This window comes from Passer montanus, unplaced genomic scaffold (assembly GCF_014805655.1).
Source record: "Passer montanus isolate IOZ18808 unplaced genomic scaffold, ASM1480565v1 scaffold41, whole genome shotgun sequence".
NCBI classification, from domain to species: Eukaryota; Metazoa; Chordata; class Aves; order Passeriformes; family Passeridae; genus Passer; species Passer montanus.
The window spans coordinates 3,385,814-3,409,453 of NW_024368930.1; the positions used below are offsets into that span (position 1 = coordinate 3,385,814).

At 40.6% G+C, this 23,640-nt stretch overlaps 1 protein-coding gene across 2 annotated transcripts in view; it reads left to right on the forward strand.

Annotated features, from left to right (window-relative positions):
* Window positions 1-23,640, forward strand: part of GNAS (GNAS complex locus) — a 128,782-nt gene that overhangs the window by 84,630 nt on the left and 20,512 nt on the right. For both annotated transcript variants that reach the window (XM_039719127.1, XM_039719128.1), the window contains exon 5: window positions 9,894-9,991. In XM_039719127.1, the coding sequence (XP_039575061.1) occupies window positions 9,894-9,991 (98 nt within the window). The remainder of the gene's footprint in view (window positions 1-9,893; window positions 9,992-23,640) is intronic.

A 23,640-nucleotide genomic window follows, 5' to 3' on the forward strand; every position in this document is an offset into this window, starting at 1 on the left:
GGTATTTTAAAATATTGCAATTTCTAGTAGATCAGATCTATAGTTGAGGCTTCCAAATGGTATTTCCATCATTATTGTCCTTTGATACATTTAGCTTGACACAACTGTATGTGTGTGTTTTTAATGTCAAAAATCAACCTCATCATAAGTAGTTTGAATAATTCAAACTAGCTGTATATCTGTCTCAAATGTCAGGTGATGTTGGGTTAGCTGGGTTATAAAAGTGATATTTTTATTCCTGTTCTGCATACCAGACAGTGGTTAGGATATTTTCTTCATCCCCAGTAATAGTGGCCTTCTTCTCATCCCTTTCTTTTTGCTCTTACTTTTAGAAAAGGGAAGGAAATGTTCCCATTTTATCAACATTTCACACTCCATGATCAACCCAATTGAACCAAGCTACCAAATAAAACCTATTTACTTTGGGTCACAGTCCATTTATAATTCTCTGGTTTTAATGAAATATTCAAAATAGCTGAGCAGGATTTACAGCTACCTATTTTTAATTTATCTGGTTTCAGCCGAGGAAGATGTCTCTTGAAAATACCATGCTAAATTCAGAAAATGGTATTCAGAAAGTAGTAGAATCAGAGTATTAGCTGTTGAAAGGCAAAATGCCAGAGGAAGACTGCAACCTATGGCTGTCTAGGTTGTGGATGTTCAGAAGAGATGCTGATGTTTGCACTTCTTTTGGCTTCAGTTGAAGTTTTATTACACTGCTCCATTGTAGTTATTTTGAATCTCCCACTACCTCTGCTGCTGAATGGTTTTATTATGGTTTTTGAGTGCTGTCCTTGAGCTTTACCACACTCTGGCTTCAGCCTCAAAGGCAGCTCAGCATCCCCTGTGCCCACAGCCACCCCTTCCCTGAGCTCCACACTGGGATGTGCCACCCACACCGGGCCAGGAAAACCTCTCTGGGTCCCGGTGTCAACCAGAGCATTGAACCAGCCCCGCTTAAAAATAACCCTGGTAACCCTTACTCCTTCTCTCTTCTATTTTGGGGAGATTATTTTTAACAGGGATCAGTTTTGAGGTCTGATTTACAACCTGGCAGTGTGGTACAAAGAGGGAGGAGCTCGGTGTGATCCCTTAACCTGCAGCAGGGTCAGAACGGGGCTTTGGAGTCCTTAAAATGGTTTTGACACCAAAATCTTCAAGATGGTAATGAGATAATAGAGTCTCAGTAAGAAAAGATGAGAGCTGGGATCTCTTTGCTGCCAGAAGTGTTCCTTAATTATGTAGGCAACAGAACAAAATTATCTGTCCCTGTAGATAACCACCCTGATGGGTATAATGATAGATATATTATTATTCCTGTCTAAATACATCATGGCAGAAGAAGAGAGCTGCTCTGGTTTGACAGCATCACTAGCTTTACAAAGTAATGACAAACATATTCACTGCACTGGGGGACGTTTCCCATGGGGATATCTCAAATGTCACAGATTTTGGGGTGTGAAATTAGGCAAAACATTTTCTTTGGTGAGGATACCCCTGGGAAGCTGGGAAAGGTGGGAGGCAGAGCCTGATTTCTTGGGTGTCAGCACAATATCGTGTGCAGTCTGGATACTTACCACAGAGAGAAAATTAGGGCCTCCAGCTTTTATTTGTCCAGATTTTTCATGATTTTGAGCAAGACACCTCAATGTCCTTTTTATCATTTTTTATTATGTGTAAAAGAGTGATAAATACATATCTTGGAGATGCATCTTGAGGTGCAAAACTAGTAGAAATGTGGATATGTGAAATATTTTTGCCTCAAGAATGTGAATGTTGTTCCGAGAAAGGAGTGGGAAGTCTTACAGACAGTATCAAAGATGTGGTGCTAGATCCTCTGAAATAATCCTCACTTACTCTTTTTTAAATCTGTATTATCTTATTTACACAGAGCAGCTCCTTCTCAATGGGCTTCCAGATAATCCAATTGAGTTTACCTGATCAGAGTTTAACAGGAACTTATGTAAAGCTGGTTTTCCTATCCTTTAATAGCAGAATGAATTCTTGAATACAGATTAATTAAAGAGTTCCTCTGAAGCCTTCTTCTAGTACAGGGTCTGTGGGGCAGGCAGCCGCTTGATTTCATTTCTGTTTCTCATAATTGAAACACGTGTAACTATTAATGATTTGTAAATGAATCTCCTGAAATCTCTGATTTTTGTCTACATGGATAGATGCCTGATAGCAATTTTTTACTCTTAAGTGACTAGGAATATCTAGCACATTTTGTTATTGTTTACTGGAAGTGTTTTGGTGGGGTTTTTTTCAGCCCTTTGAATTCTGCAGTGCTTTCACTGAGGTGTTCACATAATTCTGTTGAAATTCCATGAAGAATTTCCTGAAATTGGAGAATCTGCAGCCCAAGACTTGAGGCAATGGGATTATATACATGTCTTTTCTGTAGTCCAGTTGTTATTATAGTAAAAGAACCCCTATATTTTACTTTATTATTAATTTATTTGATTAGCATTTGAAGTAAATGCTGATGCTTTGTTCTGAACTTGTATTTTTACCCAGTAAATGCCCATCCTACCAGACCATATTTACAGGTTCAGAAGTTCACGTGACTTAATTTCTCTTGCTACATCTTCTTTGTTTTCCTCTCAGAGCAGTCTTAGAGAACAAGGACAGATTAATTCAATTTATGTTGACATACAAGAGCTGTCAGCTGAATTAAACAGGAAATAGGCATAATTTAATATGGAAATTCTTAAACATTTTCTGGTTTTAATCACAGTAAGAGACTATCACAAAATATTGGTGTATGCATAGATGAAATAAAATTATACCTGTGAGCCTCCCTGGTATCACAGTGGATCCAGCCACAGCCCTGACTGCTCAGGGTTTTCAGCTGGGCTTTGGAGAGTACATGACATTTCTCCAGTGTTCCAGTAAAACTTAAGATTTTTTTTTTAAGCTCCCAGGAAACAGAGTGTCTTTTACTTTTATAAAGAAATACCAGTAATTAAGCAGAACATTCAGTTAATTTATTTTAAGTATATTTGAGCTTCATTTTTCGTGTAGACTTTATTGTGAGCCTGTGAACACTTCTGTGAGTACAGATGCTGCTGCTTCAGAAAGACTGGAGGAGGGTTAGTGAGCTCTCCTTGGGATCTGTGTAAATTTAGAATGAGAACTGTTTTATCTTACACCCTTTTCTGTTGGTGGAAGTTTCTGGCAAAAAGAGGTTTTTTGTTTCCAATGTGAAAGGAAGCAGCAGAGTTTAGTGTAGTCCCAGGTGTTTGTTCTTGGCACCAGGTAAGGGAATAAAGTCATTTGGTTTGACTGTTCAAGCTTACTATATATTCATTAAACAAAAAGCAGCTAATGATGTAGTATGAAAGACATTTTCCAAACCCTGATTTAAGGCTCAAAGGAAATTTCTCAGAGTTTTATTAACCCTTCTTTCTTAGACTGAAGTCTCCAAAAATAGCCGATGGTTGAGCTGCCTCTGCCACCACTCTAAACTGCTCTGAGAGAGCTGGAATGGGGTAGACGATTTCTTTGTGCCTTTTATGCTATCAGGAAGTTTGATCCATTAATGAATTGACTCCTCATATGTATGAGTTTGAAGAAGCAGAGAAATACTGATTATTTGGTTTAAATTGCAGAGGAATTTTGACAATATAGGGAGCAGGCTTGCTGCTCTCATTCAAAGTGAATTTTCCTCCCTAATTAGCATGAGGATCTGTGTTCTGGTATCAACAGATAAAGTTTCTGTGGCAATTAAACTTCTTGTGAAAGTAGAAATAGAAGAGAAATGGTTTGATGTTATGTTAGTGAGGACTTCTAACCAAAGGCACATTGTAGCTTATGGGTATGGATTTGTGTGTTGGCACATTTCTGAAATGCTGTGCTGTTTTGAAACTCCTAACAAAGGGGAATAATGTGAGTTCAAACTTGACAGAAGTTTCTCAAATAGAATTCTGTTTCCATTGGCCAGTCCTTGCAGCAACATCCAGTTTAATTTCTACTACTGGAAGTTACCAAGCAGAAACACAGAATATTTCAGCATAATTCTTCTTTTTCAAGCATGAAAAACTATTGATAATGAGACTAAATCCTTGCTGAAAATATTTCTGACTCAGTTATGGGAAGTGCTGAGTGCACTGGGCCTCTCCCAAAGAGTTTTGTATTCAGCTCTGGACACATGCCAGTAACTGGAGAATATCTTCAACTATTTGTAGGTATGCGTTTCCTTTGTGATATCATCAGCGTATTTGCCCTAAAATAGCAAGCAATAATTAACACTTGTTCACACCATTAGGAATGCAGATGTTTCCCTATTCAAGTAAGTGGCTTATTAAACTGTCTGATTTGACAAATTTAACACATTCTGGTATCCCTGCCCAAACTTGGGGAGAATGAAAAGATGCCATGAGTTCTGTTCCCTGCGCGCCCGTGCAGTCAGGAGTGATGGCTTGGTTCATACAGAGCAGTGAGAAATAAATGACTTTGGTGGGTACTTACCTGTCCTGGCAGGAGAAAATCAGCTGGTGCAGCTGGTCCTGGAATGCTCAGTGCTGCCCTTGCCTTGCTGCAGTGCCTGCCTGCTGGAATGCAGCAGAGCCCTGCTCCCCTGGCAGAGCTTTGGAACCAGTGCTGCTTTTAAAAGCTGCACACATTGGGAAGCAAAGTCCTCCAGGAGACAGTTTTACAGTTAGAAGCTGGTTTGGTTTGACCTTTAATCATTTGATTTGTAAGTCGGTGACCTATTTAAAACTCTTATTATGAAATGTGCAGCTCCATGGGACAGTGAACTTTGCCCGGGAATTGAATCCCAGTTTTAACCACAACATTGTATAATGGTTGTACACACCTTTTAGGAGGTAGGGTTTTTTTCAATGGCATTGACTTTTGCTGGAATTAGTAAATAAACTGTTCTGTTGAAGGATCCACCCTATATTATATTTTACAAAGAAAAGGTAATGTTGCATGTCCATGCTAAGTTTCCTGTGAGTCTGGTGTCACAGTGGCATGGGCTGTGCCAATGTTTTTCCCTGCCAACATCCTAATGCCTATAAAACATTGCTTCATAAAGATTTTTTTAAGTCTCTTGAGTATTTATATATCTGGAGGGGACAAAGCCTTGTAGCCAGTATGTCCAGTTATGTTCTTCCATTTTCTACTAGTATTGTATCCTTTTAGAATGCTTCTCAAAAGCAGATCTTGGTTCCTTTATTTTTTCCCAGGCCTGGAGTTTGTCTCTTGGGGATTATTTTTTTTTAACAACCAAAGTTCTCAGCCCCCAAGTTCTTTAACACTTTCTGTAGTTTAACTTTGAGCAAAGCCACCGTTTACCTGCTGCCATTTATTCAGCTTGCTGAAATTTTCCAATACAAGTAGGTTTAAACTTGATTAGACTCTGCATTGCCCCTTTTCTAATCCAGAATTTTGTCAGCAAGATCTTTCTGGAACAAAGAACAATTTTCCAAGCATCCCTTCCACATTTCCACTGACGTTTTGGCTTTTTTTCTCCAGAGGTCTGCAGAGATTCCTGTAAGTGAATGCAAGTGATTTACAAATGTTGCCTATTGACTCATGGTATTGGGAAGCTTTCAGTAGGTGGGGAAAGTGTCGCCTCATAAATAAAATATTAAAAATGAAACACATTTCACATAAATGTGGCTTTTTAACCATTGTGGTGTTATGGTCTCATGAGACATGAGGTTTCCTCAGCAGCACCAAGCTGTGGTCCTTTGTCCTTCAGTTATCTAAGCAAGACCAGAGGAGGTTTCCCCAGCCAGAGGATTTTCCGGGGTTTTTTATGGCTTCCCAGAAGTGGAGCAGTTCGTGGGGATTGTGCCTGGAATTCAAACTGTGCCCCTGCCTGAGCAGATCCAGTCAGTTTGTTCTCTTCAGGTCTCTGTTACACTGACACTCCTTTCCTTGAGTGTTCTCCTCAAGGATTTCTCCTCTTCAGGGTGATGTGAACGTTTTGGGATGTGTAGGGTTTGTTCTGGTGGTGGATAAATACTCCAGTCCTGACATAAAGCTCAGGAGGAATTCACTCCTCACCTCCCTGGTGGTGCCATCCTGTCACCACTTCTGTTGACTTTTGTTGCTTTACACAGCTTCAGCTGTACTTTAAACAGGATCTTGGGTGTGTATTGTGACACTGTAGCATTTTATTTTTTTAATGGAAAATTACGTAATTTGGATTTTTTTTTTCAATTTTAAGTATGCATAGGGCAGGAATGGATAAGATGATCATACACTGCAAATACTATGGATCATTTGGAATCTAACATTCAAATCCTATTTGTTGTGGAATGTCATCTCAAACCAAGTTGTTATTTAGTATTTGTTCATTTTAGCTGTTTTGTTAGGAGTTCCTTTTTCTAGAGCAAGAAAAACCTTTGTTGATGCTGCTGTAGAGTCTCTCATATTAGAATGTGCCAGCAAATCAATCAGTGTTGTGGAAAGAAGAACCAGACATGTAAGGACTAGTTTTCTGGCTATTTCTTTTCAGGAAATTTTCCTGCTACTTTTGATTAATTTGTTTCCTAACTCATTATTTTTAGAGCTCTCATACAAATTACACCTATTTAACTAAAAAAGAAAAAAAAAAAACAACCCAACCCTTTTGCTAACTTGATTTTTCTAGTGGCTTCTGAAGCCCCTGTTTTACCTAAATACATAACAGATCTTGTGGTTTTACTTGCCTTCCCTGAGAGCAGCCCCAGGCTACATTCCATGACTCAAATGGGATGCTGAGGATTTCTTGTGTTATTCCTTTTCTTAAATATTATTTCAGAGCTGTGGTTAGTGTAGGTGTGCTGGGGAGGAGGGAGAATCTGGGTTTTTTTCAACCAGCTACTATGTCTTAATTCCAAAATCAGTCACTACAGTAAGGAGGCTTCTAATAAAGCAAGAGTTGAGCTCTGCAAGGCTGGTTCTGACTCTGCTTGGGTGAGCACCTTCCTGCTTCAGCTGTGGGAGCTGGCTCAGCATCAGTCCCAGCATGTGTGAAGAGGTATTTGATGTGGCCTAAAGACAAAAGGTTGTGTGTTAATGAAAGACCTTCATATTTGACCATCTCAAGTCATGCAGTTCACTTTTTAAAACTCAATGAATACAAACAAACAAGAAAAAAAAAAGAAAGACCAAAAGTAACAGCAAAAACCCATCCCAAAAAACCCCACTGTGTCTTAGTGTAATGATCTATTGCTTTTTGGTTGTTGTAGATCTTGATTTTGAAACCCCAGTAAGAAGTTCAAAGAATGTGGAATTAAATTCTTTTTCCATCCCAGATGGACAATTAGTAACCATACTGAGAAGATTGCTTGAGTATTGCTGGTTATAGTTCAGATCAGCAGGACAGGCAAGAAGGCAGTTTTAAATATTTTATTGCTAATTTGGCCTAACAAGGCACAAACACTGATCTTTATCCCATTATTGTAATTCACATCTTTTCTTAGAAGTGAAAACTGCCCTTAGAGCACAGGGAGGACTCTTGTAAACAATATGGAACTGTTCTGGTAAACTAAACCCTGGGCTTTCTGTTATCCATGTGTTTATGCTGGGCCAGGAACTGGTTTTATTTTTCATCCCATTTTAAGATCTGATTGGAGAAACTACTCCAAATGTAAGACATTATGGAGTTTGAAAGGTCTTTGAAATAATTGCTTTACATCAGCTTTCCACCAAAGTGTCATAGTTGTAGTGAGAAATAGTAATTAGGAAGAGTTTTTGTGGCAGCTTTACTGTGCTGTGACTTTTCTTATTAAAGCACTGACTTTTTTCACTTTATATCTATATTTTTTTGGCGATGGAGAATGTTTTACTGCTTTATCTGTAAGCTTATCATTGCCTAGTTATTTGTCCATTGAGCCAACTGCTGTTTCATAAAAAAAAATCTTGTACAATTGCTGATTCCATTTTTCAATTTCCCAGCTTTGTACTCGTAAGTTGAGTGAGCCATATGATGTTCTGTATTGAACAACTGTTACTTTTAAAAACAAATATAGAAACATTCCCCAAAATGGGTTTGGTTCAGATACAGGGAGATTGCAGATAATTCCCCCTCTCTCCTTTACTTTCTCTTCCTTCTCCCTTTTCCTTTAGAAAGATGTTTTCCTCACCATGCTCGGATACAGTTGAAGGTGACTGACAGTCCTCCAACTGACAAGAAATTGGAAATCTTCAAAATTAAAGTATCCAATGAGCATAATTCCAGCAGTGGGAGACAGAAAATTGAGGACTGGAATTAAGATTTTGATTCATTTCCTATTTCCTTTAATAGCAAAAGCAAAGTCATGCAATCTGCAAATACTAAAAATTAAGTAAAATCTTCTTACCTACTTCTAAAAGAAATTTAAGTGATCTTTTTGTTCATGAACAGTTCGTAAAAGCAGGGAACAAACTGACATCTAATACCATACATAAACGTCACAATCTCTTTAAAAGAAATCAGAGCAAAATTTAGATGTGTATTTTGTGTTTGCTCTCATTTTTGTGTATGTGCAGCTAGGGAATCCTTAATAGCAATAAAAGGACAATCAAATTTGCATCTGATGTGCTGCTTCCACCATTGGTATTTGTAATTGTGTGATCACACAAGCACATATGCATCTTCTACCTGCCAAGGAGAATCAGCAGCTGCTCTGAAAATCAGCAGCACTGAATTTATGTGAGATGCCTCTACACATCTTTGAGATGCAATTGAAAGGATTTGCTGTTCTGCTACAGTTCAGGTGTTAGTTAAGATTCCGGCAGGAATGTGAATTTTTTTTAAAACTCTTTTCAAAGTGAAACTTTGGAATGTGTCCCTTTTCTTTGTACTACATTGATAGTAAAGGAATGTGAGAGACTGATATCCCACGAGATGGAGGAAACTTGAAGCAGCAAAAATAACACATTTTTCTTCTTTAAAATAAAATTCTGTAAAGAAAAAGGGTGGGGAGACACAGAATATATACAACAACTATTTTAAAGGTCTTGCACTGGTCTGGATTAAAAGAATTAATTATTTGCCACTTTAAAACCAGAATGGAAGTATTTTACCCCAAACACTTCAAAGCTCTGAGAGACAGCCAAGGCACACCCCTGGCTGTTGATGAGAGGATGCCCACCCTGGTGTCTGTGTGGATTTCAGCCACCAGGCTGCTGCTGTTCTTTCTGAGTCTCTTCAGAGCTCTTAGACTGATGGCCAGGAGTTCAGTCCCGTGCTGCACTGCTGGAGCCAAAGTGCATCTTTCAAATGCAGAATGAAAAGGGCTTTTGCTTCTGTTCTTAGCTTGTGTTACAGGTTCAGCAGAACTGAAGCACTGCATTTTTGGCTGTCTGCTTTCATATCTTGGCTTACAGTTTGTAAGGCTGAGACAAAACATGATCTAGCCTTCTATCACTGTCTTTCTTCTGTAGTTCAACGTCTTTTTACACTGTAAAAGAATAAATTTACGAAAGTGGTACAGAGTTAAGTAAGATACAGATGTCTGTACAGTCCCTGAAGATCCTCACTAGCTTGCAAAGTCATGTAAAACTTAATTATCATTATCATTCATGTAAGAATCATAGAGAAGTAGTGTTTCATTGAAGAAAAAAAATCGTGACAGCCACATAAATGTAGAATACAGTGACACCATGAGTTAAAGAACAAATGTTACCAAATAGCATTGATTATTAAATTACCAATGAAATTGATATTAATGAGACATTAACCCTTCTTGCAGTAGATGGTTTGATTCAATCAGTGATTGAAAAGCAGTACTTTAAATGTTACAGAGTGTTGAAGTCAAACGTGGAAAGCCAGCTGAACTTGTAGTGAGATTCTAAAGCATGGTTAAAGATTTTTGTTAAATCTGCTCCATTGCAAAATGAAATGATACATTTCTGTTTGCTGACTCTCTTCATCTCTAACCCATTCCCATAACGCTGTTTTCCCATTTCAGGAGTTTTATGAACACACAAAAACCCTCTGGCAGGATGAAGGTGTGAAAGCCTGCTACGAGAGATCCAACGAGTACCAGCTGATTGACTGTGCACAGTAGTGAGTATTGCTCTGTGGCTGCTTTGGTGTCCTGGTGCTCTCCCTGATCCCTGGAAAAGCAGTGTGTGGTGCATAATGAATTGTTGTTAATCAGCTCTTCAGAGAGGTGGGACAAACTGCTGTTCAATTAGACAGTATCTGCAGTGAAATATCTACATCAATATCTACAGGTGTTTCCAAAAGGTTTTAATAAAACCTTGGTGAGGGGACAGTTTTATTGTCTGCAGGACCAAATTTCCTGCCTCTTCCACTTGGCCCATCCTCTCCAGAAGTCAGCCTCAGGTGCTGCACAAGTTGCAGTAAGTTGGAGAGATCGTTGGTGGGAAATAAACCTGTTTGTCTCTTTGGTTTCTAGTGCAGTTTATTTAAGTGGAAACAAAGAGATGGGAGTGACAGTCATGGGGAGCAGCCTGTGATCAGTCACCAGAGCTCTGCTTGTGTGCCTTCATGCACATAGCTGAGGAAGAGTCATTCTCTTCTGCTATTTATACTGCTGGGTAATTAGTATTGTTTTGAGAGCCTGCTGCATGTTTGCAGTTATTTATCACATCCAGCAATATGCTGTGGCTCAGGATTTTTTATGGCAAGGTGCTCGAGTTAATTGTGACCATTCCTGGTACTTTTGTGGTGTGTACTCAAGAATTTCAGGGCTTAAATTTGAAATTATAGTAGTTAAAACTGTTCTTTGTTAGTTTATATTCTCTCTGCTTCTTTTGGAGAAGCTGAAATAAGGTTGAATGGTCAAGAAAATGAAGGTTTCTTGTTTCACACAGTGATGGCAACTGCAGTTTGTCTAATACTGCATCTCTTAAAGATCATCTGATGAAACAAAATCTGTAAGGTTCTTCTTTTGTTTGTTTGTTTAGGTAGACTTAAAGGTAAATCAACAATTAGCTCTGTTTGAAAAGAGACAAGAGAGATAATTTTGCTGTGCCTTGCACAGCTCCAGGTTTGTAGGAGCCTCTTTGAAGTTTTGCCATTGTTTCCAGAGTGAATTTGTTTGATGTGTAACGATGTCTTTTGCATTAGGTGACTAATGTTTGATCATTTGGCACGGAGCTTTTTGCAACTTCACTTGCTACAAAATAAAAAAGTACAAAGATTTTCATTTTCAGACAAGCATCCAGCAACTTTTGTGTTTCTAGTGTGAAGTTGGCAGAAGTGAGGGAGAGCTGGGTTGTTTCTGGTTAGTGTTTGTTAACAGATTCTGTGCTGGGAAGGAGGAAATTGTTGAGCACTAAGAGGGTTTTGTGTTGCCCTTTTTCTGCCCTGAATGCACAGAAGAAAGCTGAAATTCTTATCATCCCTGGACATTGACTTTTCCATGGATCAGCAGGGGAGGTGGCTCTCCTGATGGCTTTGCCATCCTGCTCCATCTAGTGGAACACTTAATTCTACATCATGGGCTGTGGTGCCAGAAATAAACTTTGAACATTGCTGACAAATTAGATTTTTTTTTTCCTCTAAAGAAAATAAAATAAAAATTGCTGTCTCCTACTAAAAATATTTAATAATTCTGGTATTTGTTCAATATGATAGTAACACATATGACACCATAGTCTTGCAGAAGGAGATTTCTAATTGTTAATTTTGACCGTTTTTGTCCTTTCTGGCATTTTTGACCATGCAGTGGTGGAGTTTTTAATAACAGAATATGCATAGTATGAGTTTTTTAATGGCAAAATGTTATCTTGAAGGTTAATGTCACTTTGAAATGCTGAGCTTGTTTTTATCATATTAAATTTTCAAGGGACCTAACAGAAATTGCTTCCTATAAAATCTGACTTGATTGATGCATTTAAATTAACCTGGTGAGCATATAGCAACAAAAAAGGCAAAATACAAAATGTATCTGATATTTATTAAAGGAGGGCTGTTTTAATATGAGAGTGCAAGTTATTGTTGTTAGTGCTAGTAGAAGTTAAAAGAGAATATTGAGCAAATTCTGTTAGGGTCGTCCATTCTTTCAGAGAGGAGTTTTGGGTTCTGAACACTTTTCCCCTTTTGAAGTCCCCATTTAAAACAAGAAAGTTACACTGAAAATGGGAAATGGAAAAGTGGCTTTTCTCTTTCAAGATCAATCTGGCTTCGAAAAATCTTTTCTTGCTCTTGAAAATTGAATAAGGTCTTAAATATTAATGGATTCTTTGCTCAGTGATTTGCCTTAAAATTAAAAAAAAAAAGTTTATTGTTCACAAAAATTAACTTTTTAGAGTTGTTTGTAAAAAAATTTAATTCTTTTCAACTCATTTTTTGAAGACTAAAATTTTTAGTGTAAAGTGTATGGGCTTACTTAACATTCTGAATTTTTTTAAAAAGGAAGTTTTGTCAGTGTTGGGACACAGTTTTATATAGGAATCTTTGTGAGGAGATTCTGCTGAAGGTTTGAAAATCAGTTTTGCCTGTCTTTTAGCAGTTCTGCTTTCCAGGAGGCAGGGATGGAGAATCTGGAAAAGAAAGGTGCTGGAGAGTTGGCAGCTCAAACTTCTGCAGAGTTTGTGCTCAGAAAAGATGGGAATTTGCAGAGGGGTGAGGAGCTCTCCTGGATGGACAAAGCATGAGGGAAAAGCCACTTTTTGCTGCATGTTCATTCCCAGAAAGTGGGAACAAATGTCATTCTCAATGTTTTATCTCCCTAATTCCAGTGTGGGGGTTTAAGAGTCCAAAAATGGTGTTTTTCACCTGTTCTGGAGCAGTAGCTTTAAATGTAAGGTGCTTCCTCTGCATCTCTACAACTTCCAGTGTCTTCCCATAAGAAGTGACATTATTACACACTGATTGTTGCTCCACCAAGTCTCTGGTTGTGCTGGCTGAGAAAAGGCAACTTTACCAAAAGGCACAGGTACCATCCTGGCTTCCCATTTCCCTGCAGTTGTGATCTTTGGAGGTGTGAAGCTGGGAGGACTGGCCAGTGACCTCATCTGCTGGAGAGCCCTTCTGGTACCCTGCCCTGAACTCTCATGAAAATGTCACTTTGGATGAGCTGCTCATTTTGAAGGAATAGCTGTCTCTGCTCACCATGAGCTTTACTGTACTTCCTGCCCAGGCAAATTCTGCAGTCTTGAGAGGCAGAGAAAGGAAAGAAAGCTTGTTTCCCTTTTCTTAGCTGGCCTTACTGAGAAATCAGTTTCAATTCTGTATTTAGAACAACACGGTCTGTGACATTGTCACCAGTTTGTATTTCAGCAGTGAGGAGGGAGCTTTATCTGTGAGGAGACCAAATTTCATTGCTCTTGCATCTTGCAGGGATGTACACAGAGTGTTTGTGTGAAGCTGCCATGTGATCCTGCTCTTGGCTAATAATAAACAGAAGAACACAGAAGTGGCTAGAATACAGAAAATCCCAAACTGTGCTAAATTATTTACCATCCTTCATATGTCTTCCCTGGAGGCACAGGGTCACATTTTATTTAGAATATATTACTTATTATTAAAAATCCAGGAGCCATTTCCACTGTGATGTGCCAAAGCCTGTTTGTCAAATACAAACAAACAGGATCTCTCTGAAGCGCTGATGTTGCCAATGCTTCTACCTCAGGTTGCATTTGAGCAGCTCTGCTTTTAAAGCCTCAGGAGCACCCAGCAGAGCAGTGAGGGCCAGCAGGATCTGTCCCCTGGCCATGTGCTGTGTGTGGCATGAGGACAGGAGGGGTGCCCTGCTGTCCTGGCAGGTCTTACCCTGGAGAAACCTGCACTGATGTCAGGAGCCTTTGGGTCAAATATTCAGCAGCTTAGGAGCAAAGCCTGGGTCCTACATGATCCTCCAGGTTTTTTAGAGTAGCTGATATCAGGCTGTGCCCGCAGATCCCCGAATTTTTGCTTTAGCTAGCCTTGACCACTCATTTCATTCTGTGCTTCATTTTATTCTGGGTTTTCCCTGCGAATCCCCTCGCTGGCACTTCCTGGTTGTGCTGGGGTGGAAGAGGAAGCGGAGTGGGAGGCAGAGTGTGCAGCCCCTGCCGAGCTGCCATGCAGGAAGGGTGGAAGCAGCAGCGGAGCCGCTCTCACGCGATTTCCTGCGCTGCCATTTCGGGCACGGAGCAGCCTCTGGAGGTGCACGCTCACGTTTCTGGAGCTCCAGCACCAGCAGAGCCTCTCTGGTACCTTGAAACTGTGCCAGGCTCCTCCAGAAGGGTTTTATGAGGAGTATTTTTTAAGGTGTTTGTTTTTAAAATACTTATCAAAGAAAGGCAGGGAGTGCAGCTATTAGCCGACTGCTGTGCAGGGCTGCTGAAGGATCAGCACATGTGGACACATGGGCTTTTTAATTTCTGATGTTGTGAATTCTTTATATTTTTATTAAGATTTATGGTGTGTTTTATTTCTGGATTTGCAGACTCGCAGAGAGCAGTTAAGAGCCCCAATCTGTGCAGTTAATGATTTTCTTCCATGTTGATTTCTCTTCATGACAAAGTTCCTTTCATGGAACATGTAGTAAAGTGTGTTTGCTCAAAGTTTCACCTTTTTAAACAGTGCCTGATTTATCAGGGGTGCTGTTGCTGGTCTAATTTCTTATCCATATTATTTATTACTCTTTTTTTTCCTTTTACTTTCCATTCGATGTGATTTTGACAGAGCAGTTTCTCTTGTCTCCAGCTCCTCTGAGCGCTCACTTTCAGCAGGACAGGAATTTCCCTGGCCTGTATTCCTGGCATACACCAGCTTCTTACGGACAGTGACAATTACATTGTTAAACATTCCCATGAGGAAGAATAATATTCATGTCCCATTTCTCTGGAATAAAACTGACACAGCCTACTGCTGTGTGAATTCCTTGGCAAGACAAAGAGTAGACCCAGATCATCTAACTCCTAATTTTTGGTCTTGATTACAAAATCCACGTTACTCTGTTCCAGAGTGCTTAGAGATAACTGAATTAGGGTCTTTTCCCTGCTCATCTTCAGCTTGAGGGAATAGAAGATCATGTTTTAAACAAGGTTAAATTTCAATTAAAGAAATGCAGCCCAGGCTGTGCATTTTCTGCAGTCCAGTGGGGTATTAGGTGTATGAAGGGGAGCACAGTAACTCCTGTAACTCCTGTCTCTGCATGACTTCAGTGAAGTCACTACCAACAGCACGAGTCCCAGTATATAACAGCTGAATTATACCCAGCTCCTCCACATGTGTGCCCTCTCTTGCTGACTGTCAGTAGCAGGGATGTGCCTGCTGGCAAGTGCTCTGAAAACCAGATTACCTAAATTTAGCCAATAAATGGATTATGAATCCAGCACATGTTCCCACTCTGGTCACAGCTAATCATAAATTCGTAATTTCAGGCTACGCTCAACCCCAGATAAACTCCTCTGTCTTCAAAATAAATTACATCCCAGTATGAAGCAAGATAAACCAAAAGGTGTCCTGCAATAGGTTGCTTGAATGTTAGGAATTGGGTGCTGCAATAAGGAAGACACAAAGTTGATGGGCCATAATGGCAGAAAGACCTTTACAAGTCCAAAATGAGAATAACTGAAGAAGTCATACCACAGCCTTTTGAGGTCTGTGTGATGCCCATTGCATCATCCTGAATTATTGTTAAGGGCTTTAACTGTTTGCTCCAGGAATCTGATTTCTGCCTCCACTTTTACTCCCAGCCCCCTGGATTCATTGCCTCCATTCATCTGCTGCTTTTCTTCCTCCTCTGTTCCACACATCTGTGAATGTGCCAGTTCCTTTCTGGCCCTTGGCTGCAGATGCAGCTTCCTTTCCCCACCTGGTTGTAAATGCTGAGGATTTGCCTTCAGCTGGAGGCAGGGCAGCCCTGGGTGTAGAGCACGAAAAAGCTGGGTTGGGACTTCTTCCCCAATTTCTTGACAGAGTTTCTGTGTGCAAATACTCAGACTTTGCCTTTTAGTTTAAATGCATCACTTGCTAGTGCCTGCAAGGGTTAAGGATAAACTTTGGCGTTCATGGATGCCTGATTCAGTGGAAATGGATGTTTTATATTTGCTTTCACGTGTGAATGGATTTGCTCTCACAACAGCTATTTCTTTGTTTCAGACATAATTCACATGCACAACATTTGTTCAGGTTAAGCTTGCACTGGATCAAGAGTATTTTTCAAAATTCGGTCTGAATGTTAGCATTTAATTTAAATAAAATTTGTCTTAAAAATAGTAATTTTTTCTGAGATCAGAAGCAGACACCCACATGATTTGGTCAGTGGGTTGCTGTGCTCCAGTGAAGGCAGGGTTAGATAACAAACTTACTGACATTCTGGTTCTCTGGAGGAGAATACTGGAGTGGAGTCCAGGGTGTAGTTTGCTCAGGATGTATCTCCATTAATATTTTACTTTATTAGTGGGCTTTGAAACCAAAGCTGTTATTACCAAAGAATGTAAATGTATAAGTAAGTACTGCTGCATAAAACCAAGTGATGCATCTTCAGAAGATAATTCTGTACTAAAAGTATTTGGCTACAGTCCAGAATTCTGCCGACAAAGTTCTTTAGCCAAATCTCTTGATGGGTGGCCCATACCCATAATGTTAATCAACAGAGTTAAAAATAATTCAGTAAAGAGAAGAAGGGATTCCTTGTTAGTAGTGGTAAAAATGGCAAACTGTGTTGTTTGATACGAATATTATACTTGCATCACCAAGTGATTTTAAATGTACAGATTTACATAACAAAATATGCCTAATCCCAGGAATTTGTTTCCAAAAGAGAAAGTAATCTTGAGCTTTTTTTAAAATAAATGTCAGATGCATATTTTTGTAATTGCTTTCAAGTCTGTTTGGCTCAGTAGTGTCTGGACTTCTAAGTCAACATATTTCAGATACCTGTTCAGGCTTCTGCTTTGTTTTTTGTGGTTCTGTTCTCTGCAGACCTACAAATGCAAATGCAGTGGAATATTTTTTTTTTTGTGGGTGATGGGAAAGGGTTGCAATGCAGTGCAGACAGGAGATGGAATATAAACCAAAACCTTTGGTTAATTAAGCTCTCACTAATTTCTGCATTTTAATGGCAACAGGTTCCTCATTCCTTCCCACTGTAATTTCTTTTTCATCCTCAAAAGTTTTTGTTGTGGCATTAAATCATAGTGTGAGTGAATGTGGTAGAAATGTATGAAAAAAACCATATTTTGTCCACTGAGGCTTTTGGAGGAGATGCTGTGAATACTGTATTGGTCTCTTGCTCTGTTGTTAGGTACAAGTTTGTAATAGAATGAGAATTAGTGAACAACGTTGGCTCTGCACATTGTGCCTAAAGCTAAACTGACCTGGGGTTAGTGCTGCAAAAACAGGTACAGAGTTGCCACCCTGAAAAGTATGTTACCATCTTCTAGTCAAGGAGATGTGCAGGGTTGACTTTTGTTGATGGATTGATTATTTGTGTAGCTTTGAGAATTCATAAATAATCTTCCACATAATTAAAACAATCAGTGTTTTTCAAACAGAATTATTTAGGGTGAGAAGTCAAATGAGAGGAGGAATTGTGACTGTAAATTCGGTACGTTTGTCATGCACCCTGGGTGTACTAAACTTCTGTATTTTTTTTAAGTTTTAACCATTAATACAGAAAATATGCTCAGTTTTACCATAAAATTCCCCAAAGCTTATTATAAAGCAGAGCAAATAACATCTTGACTTGTGAGTATTGGACTTACTGAAATAGCAGTGTTGGATTGCTGTGTTAGTAAAATGCTGTGGCTGTCAAATGGTGAGAATCAATCCAAGCAACTCTTACAACTCACAGTAGTTCTGAGAGTGAATTTTTACTCCCCCTCCCAGGCCCTTGCAAGGTCCCTTTGTGCAAACAGAGAAAGCCCCAAACAATTCAGTGTGAGACAGAAACAAGCGGAATAAAAGCCTTCCACGAGGGCTGGAGCAGCCTTTCCTGGGAATCCCTCCTGCCAGGAGGAAGATCTGCAGGCACAAAATACAGGGCAAGCTATAAATAAACACTTGAGGAAGCAAGGAAGAGCGTGGCATTGCTTGCAGCATTTTTGCACGGCCCGTGTGAGGCTGGAGCATCGCTCCTGGTGGGTTCCCTGGCTTGGGGAGCTGCTGGGAGGCACTGGTGGATGGCAGGGCACCCCAAACTCTGGCTCTTGCTGCTGTGGGAGCCACAGAAAGCACTGCTGCAGCAGGACAGGGCTGCAGGAATGATGGGCACCCCTGGGGCTCCGACAGCCACCCTCCTGGAGCAGGTGGGACCAGTGTTTTTAGGGTTTTGTGTTCATTCACCTGGGTGGGTTGGGTGAGTGGGTGCTGGAGCTTTTTGCCTGGCCTCGGGAGCTGCTGTTTGTGGTGCTCCCCGTGAGCAGGCACGACAGCTTTTGGAGCACAAAGGGTTGTGTGAGAGCTCTCGTGGCTCAGCTGCATTGCTGCAGAAAGGGAACATCTCAAGATTACAGGATGACAATTAGGAGAATGCTTCTATAAAGCTTAAGACCTAAAAAGCTACTGTAAAACCTCATTAAAATTGCTTTAAAAAAGGAAGTAAAAGCAAGCATGTTTTGAAAGATGGAAGGCAACAGAAAATTCCTGATCCAAGGATGAAATGAGGCCAGCACATTTGCTGGCACAGTGTGAAAGCACCAGGTTCGATTCCCAATTATTCCCTGGGCTGAAACTCTGCAGATCCATCACTGCCAGTCCTGGGGAGAGGCAGCACTGGATGCTGCTGATTGCACGTTCTCCCCTTCGTTCTCCTCTTCTGTGAGCTCCACTGTTGGGTGATATGCCAAAGCCTTTCCTTCACTGGGGACTTCAGTTTAAATTTCTTTTGTCTGGGTGCTTGCCTGCAATCACAGGTATTGCTGAAGTTACTGTTTTTTAGAGACTCCTGACAAAGATGTCTGGAGGACATTTGGTATAAATTTACTACCAGGCTCAAAAGTTTATTGAGACCATGTGCTTGCATGCAGAGAACATGGTCATAAAATCCTGACTTCAGGAGGGGCAGGCTGGAAATTAAAAAGTAGATTAAGCTCATATTAGGTGAAGAAGTTCTCAAACTGAAGCTGAGCTTCAGTAACTTTAAATACAGTATTTTTAGTGTGTGACTAAGTTCTAAATAAACTGAAAGAAATTGCTAGCTAATTTTACATGTGATTAAGAGTAATTTCGTAGCAGGATGTCATTGATAGGTTTTGTGATTTTGAACTGATTACTCTCTAGTATATTATACATTGATTTTGTAGCTCAAACATGTTAAAATAAGTTGTTGTAGTTAAATATAAATCTGTGTTAACTATATTTGTATGTGGTACACTAATTAAGTCTCTGAGAAGGATATGCACCAATAAAGCTAAATCGTAACGTGTTCATTATGGAAGTGAGGGGTTTCAGCGTCTGGATGATAATTTACACTTGAAATGTGTTGGCTGCCCAGTAAATTTTCAGTGAGTGCCTTGGGTGCTCTGCAGGGTTCCCCTTCCCCCAGAGGGCTCCTGTAAACTGCAGCCCCAGTACAAGCTGGCACAGGACTATTTTTAGGAAGCCTCCTGCAGCTGGGGGAGGGAAGGAGCCTTGGCTCCTGGGCTGCTGAAGGAGCGTGGTGCTGGCAGGAGCCACATCCAGCCCGGGTCAGGGGGCCTGGTCTGCTGTGGGATCTTGGCTCAGAGATTCGTGTGTTTAAAAAAAAAAAAAGATCCTTCTGAACCCCAGCCCCAATTTTTATTTATTTTATGTCTCCAGTTTTGGAGAACTCCTCGTTCTGTCCCAGGGTGGGACACTGCTTTAGGATGCACTCAGTTTCTTATCCCAGACAGGGCTTGGGTGAAACACTCCCCATTTGTAAACTGATGCTTTGATACAGCTCTTCTTCAAGGGGATTATTAAAGCTCACATCTGCAAAAACCCTTGGGTGATTTTGGATAGTGTGAGTTTTAAATGAAGTCATATGAATGAAGGATGATCAATCTTTCATGGTTCTGATGCCAAGAAGTATTGTGATGTCGTCAAGAATCTTGATCAAGGTCTTGTCATCAAGATTCTTGATCATGAATCTCACGATGGAGTAGTTTGGTGGAAGGGGTGAGAGGGTGGGTTTATAGATCTCCTGTTTTACCATTACATACTCCCCAAATGGACATTCCAGATGCTGGGATCTTGCCGTGTCTCATTAAAATGCAGATATTAGTACATTATCTGTAACTCTGCTTCTCTACCTCTGTTGTTCAAAATTTGTTTCAAAAATGAGGCGTGTGATATGTATGAAGTGTGGAATAGCCTAATGTAAGGTTACAAGTACAACAGACTCATTAGTGCCACAGTGGAACAGTTACCAAGGGAAACACTAATTAAAATGGCCAGTTTTAAAAAGCTTTTTGGAGAAGAACATGTCAGATTATAACTTGCTTTACTGTGATTAATGTGGCTGTTTCAGTAAATCTGAAAATACCTCAATTCCTCTGTGCTCTGTCAGAGCTCTTTGCTAGGTGGGATCCCTGGCCCTTCTCCGTTGCTGCTGGAGCCCTTCCCCATCCAGCCCTCTCCCCCAGAGCTGAGCTGCTCCGTGACCCAGCAGTGTGTTACCACTCAGGGTTCAGTGGAATCATCACCAGCCCCCCCAGACCATCCCTGCTGTTTCCCTTCCCTCCCCGGGCTGTGAATCCTGCAGCTGCGCCGAGCTCAGGCAGGGAAAACAGCACGAGGCAGGACTGGACAGGTCAAAGCAGAGCTGCTTTCATTAGACTAAAAAAAACCCCAACCAAACCCCAAGCCTGGCCCTCAACCAACTTTTAGGATCAGAAAGGTGTTGAGCCACTTCCCAGTTTCAATCTGATTGGAGCCGAGCCTTGCAGACGCTTGGGAAGCTGCAGCTCCACTGCTGCTTAATTGCTTCTTGTTTTGAAGGATAATTAGGAACTTCACTTAAAAATAGTAACTTTAGTGTTCAGTCCATTAAATTTGTCACCAAGATAATTTCATTAGACTCCCAGCTGTTTTCTTATTGGAATTGTGAGCTAAAAATAGGTGGGATTTCTGCTGTTGTGTGCAGAGGCTGGTACCTCCATTTCAGCTCTAACTTTCCCTAATGATGTGAAACGTTTTTGTTTCCCTCAGAGCTTTCTTCTGGGCTGTATTTCAGAAGGTCCTGCTAATTATGCCAAAATTGTGCACTGTGGTTTTCTGATAAAGTCACGTGGCACTGAAGAATATGAAACTGATTTCCCTCAAGACAAGTCTCACAAATGGAAGGTTGATGCCGCACCCAGTGCATTTTTCTTTTTCACCAGTCTGCAAGAGATGTTTGTAGTAGTTGAACAAATACCTTTTAAAAACAAACAAACACTAATGAACACAGGTTTGTTACTATTATTATGAGGGGTGTGATTTACTTTCTCAGTTCAGTTCTCATGAGCAGTCCCTTTGTTGTGCATAATTGAAATCACAATGTAGATTGTGAGATAATGTGACAATTACCGTGTTTATATTGTGTGAAACACGGTGTTTTTTTGCAACAAACCTCTGTAATTACCAGAATCTGTACAAGCACATGCTGCTTTTATACATACATGGTTTACAGGGTGAATCAGGTTGTAATATCCATGTTTAAGCAATGGGGTTTTTTTAAGTTCTGAACTGTTTCACATTTATTCCTGACATCCACACCACAAGGCATCATAATGGATTGATGGTGGACATGCAGAAAGGTGAAACAGATTTTTCTCTGCAGAGTTAGGTCTGTCTGTAAATGTGTGGCAGTTTCCCTGCATGCTTTGTTAGAAACCAGTAATCACGGGATCAGACAGAAGGGGTCTGGTTGGAGGGGACCACTGAGGCCATCTGGTCCCAGCTCCCTGCTCAAGCAGGGTTCCCTCAAGCACCTTCCTCAGGGTTGTGCCCAGACAGCTTTTAAAAAGTTGCATTTTTTTGACAGTGATGTTAATCAGAGATTTTTTTTCCCCTTGGGATACCTTTTGACTGAACATATGCAATTTGCACTGATAAAAATTAATGTAGGTAACTGGAGGAAGTTCTGCTGCAGAGCAGTGTGGGGCTTGGGTTTTTTTTTTAAAGGCTTCATGTTTGGAGCCACAACCAAAAAAGTCAGTGACCGAAATGTAAATTATATAAGCCTTAAGGTTTTTTTATTACCTACTCTGTTATCTTTAAGCAAAGAAACTGAAAATCTTAAGATGTGTTAATAAAACAGGTATCTCCAATGGAAGTGAGCTCATTCAAAGGAGGGAAATTTTCTTCCTTAATTAAAATGAAGGATATGCTTATCTGCAGCAGTACTCCAGTGGTGTTCCCTCCAAACCTGTATTTAGATGCAGTGTGTAATTCTGGCACGGTTTATTAGCATCTCAGATCTTTTTTAATTTTCTCATCTGCTTGTTGGCAGCCTGTTCCCTGGGCTTCCTGTGCGTGTGCGTTCCTACAAAGCAGAGAGCTGCAGCTTTACAAGCTGGAGCTGAACGTGGGTGGGATGGCGTGAGGGAAAAGTGCTGCTTTGAAAGCTCTGCACCTGTCACTGGCTCTGAGCATCACCCTCCGTGCAGGGCAAGGCAGAGTGTGCAAGATGCTGCAGAAATCTCTTAGGCAGCAAAATGTGGAAGAAGAGCAGGAGTGGCTATATTTAGTAGTCCCATATTATTAACTTCTGTGTAACGTAGCAGTTGCTGTGCTCAGACACCCCTTTTTTGTGGTGAATTAATAATTTGCTGCTGAGGACAGGAAGTGGAGTTAAAGTGCTGTTGTGTGATAAAAGCTGTGTTCCACATCTGGTTATGGTGTTTATAGACTGTGTATGTATAAATAAGCACCTGATATGGGGTAGGTAATGTAGGAACACACCTCCCTTTCACCAGAACCTGGGAGTGTTCTCTGCAGACTTTCTCCTGACCCATCTGATCTGAGTCTCTTCCACCCTGAAGCCTTTGCTGCTGTTCTTGGTGTAAACCACGATCCGGAAGCTCTAATTATAGTCATGCAGAACAAATGGAAATCCTGGAATTGTCTCCAGCACTCTGGACTCATGCAGTTGCCAGTTGCAGGTATCAGAGCAATAGGTGAGCCAGCCCAGGATTGTTCCCCTGGAGCTGCCCCGTGCCTCCACTTCCCAGCACAGCTTTGAATTGCACATTATTTCTAGATCTGTGGGCTCTGACTGATGGCCACTAAGTTCTAGAAATATATTTGAACCTAGACTGCAATCTGAAGGGGTCTGTACATCATTTAGTGATTCTTTAGACATGGTAGGAGGCTTGTGGGGTTTATGTCTTTTTGCAAAATAACAGGCTTGGATATTGGGCAGCCAGAAGCCCCAGCCGGGACTTAACAAATGTTGATGTGGAAATATTTGGGGAAGAGAAATACCATTTTAGACCCCTTCTGTCTTTCCCACAGCAGCAATTATACCCATGGTTTGTAGTGTCTTTTTTAGTTCAGTTCTTCTCCTGAGACTGTTTAAATGTTTCTTTCATGTAGAAGAGGAAATTTGTAGTCTGTTAATGAGCAATTTAGGTTTACGTTTTCATCCAATTTTGATGCAAACATGAGACACTGCCCTCTGCAGACAAAGAGATGGTGAAGATGTGCTTGTCTTCTACTGGAATCATGGCTTTTAGTCATGCAGTGGATTTTGGACATTTTTTGGAGCTTCAGTGCATACCCTGGGCTCTTCAGGTTGGCTTTTCCTTCCCTTGGCTTCCCTGCTGCCTGGCTGTGGTTGAGTGCAGGGGGGTGGGGAGTCCACC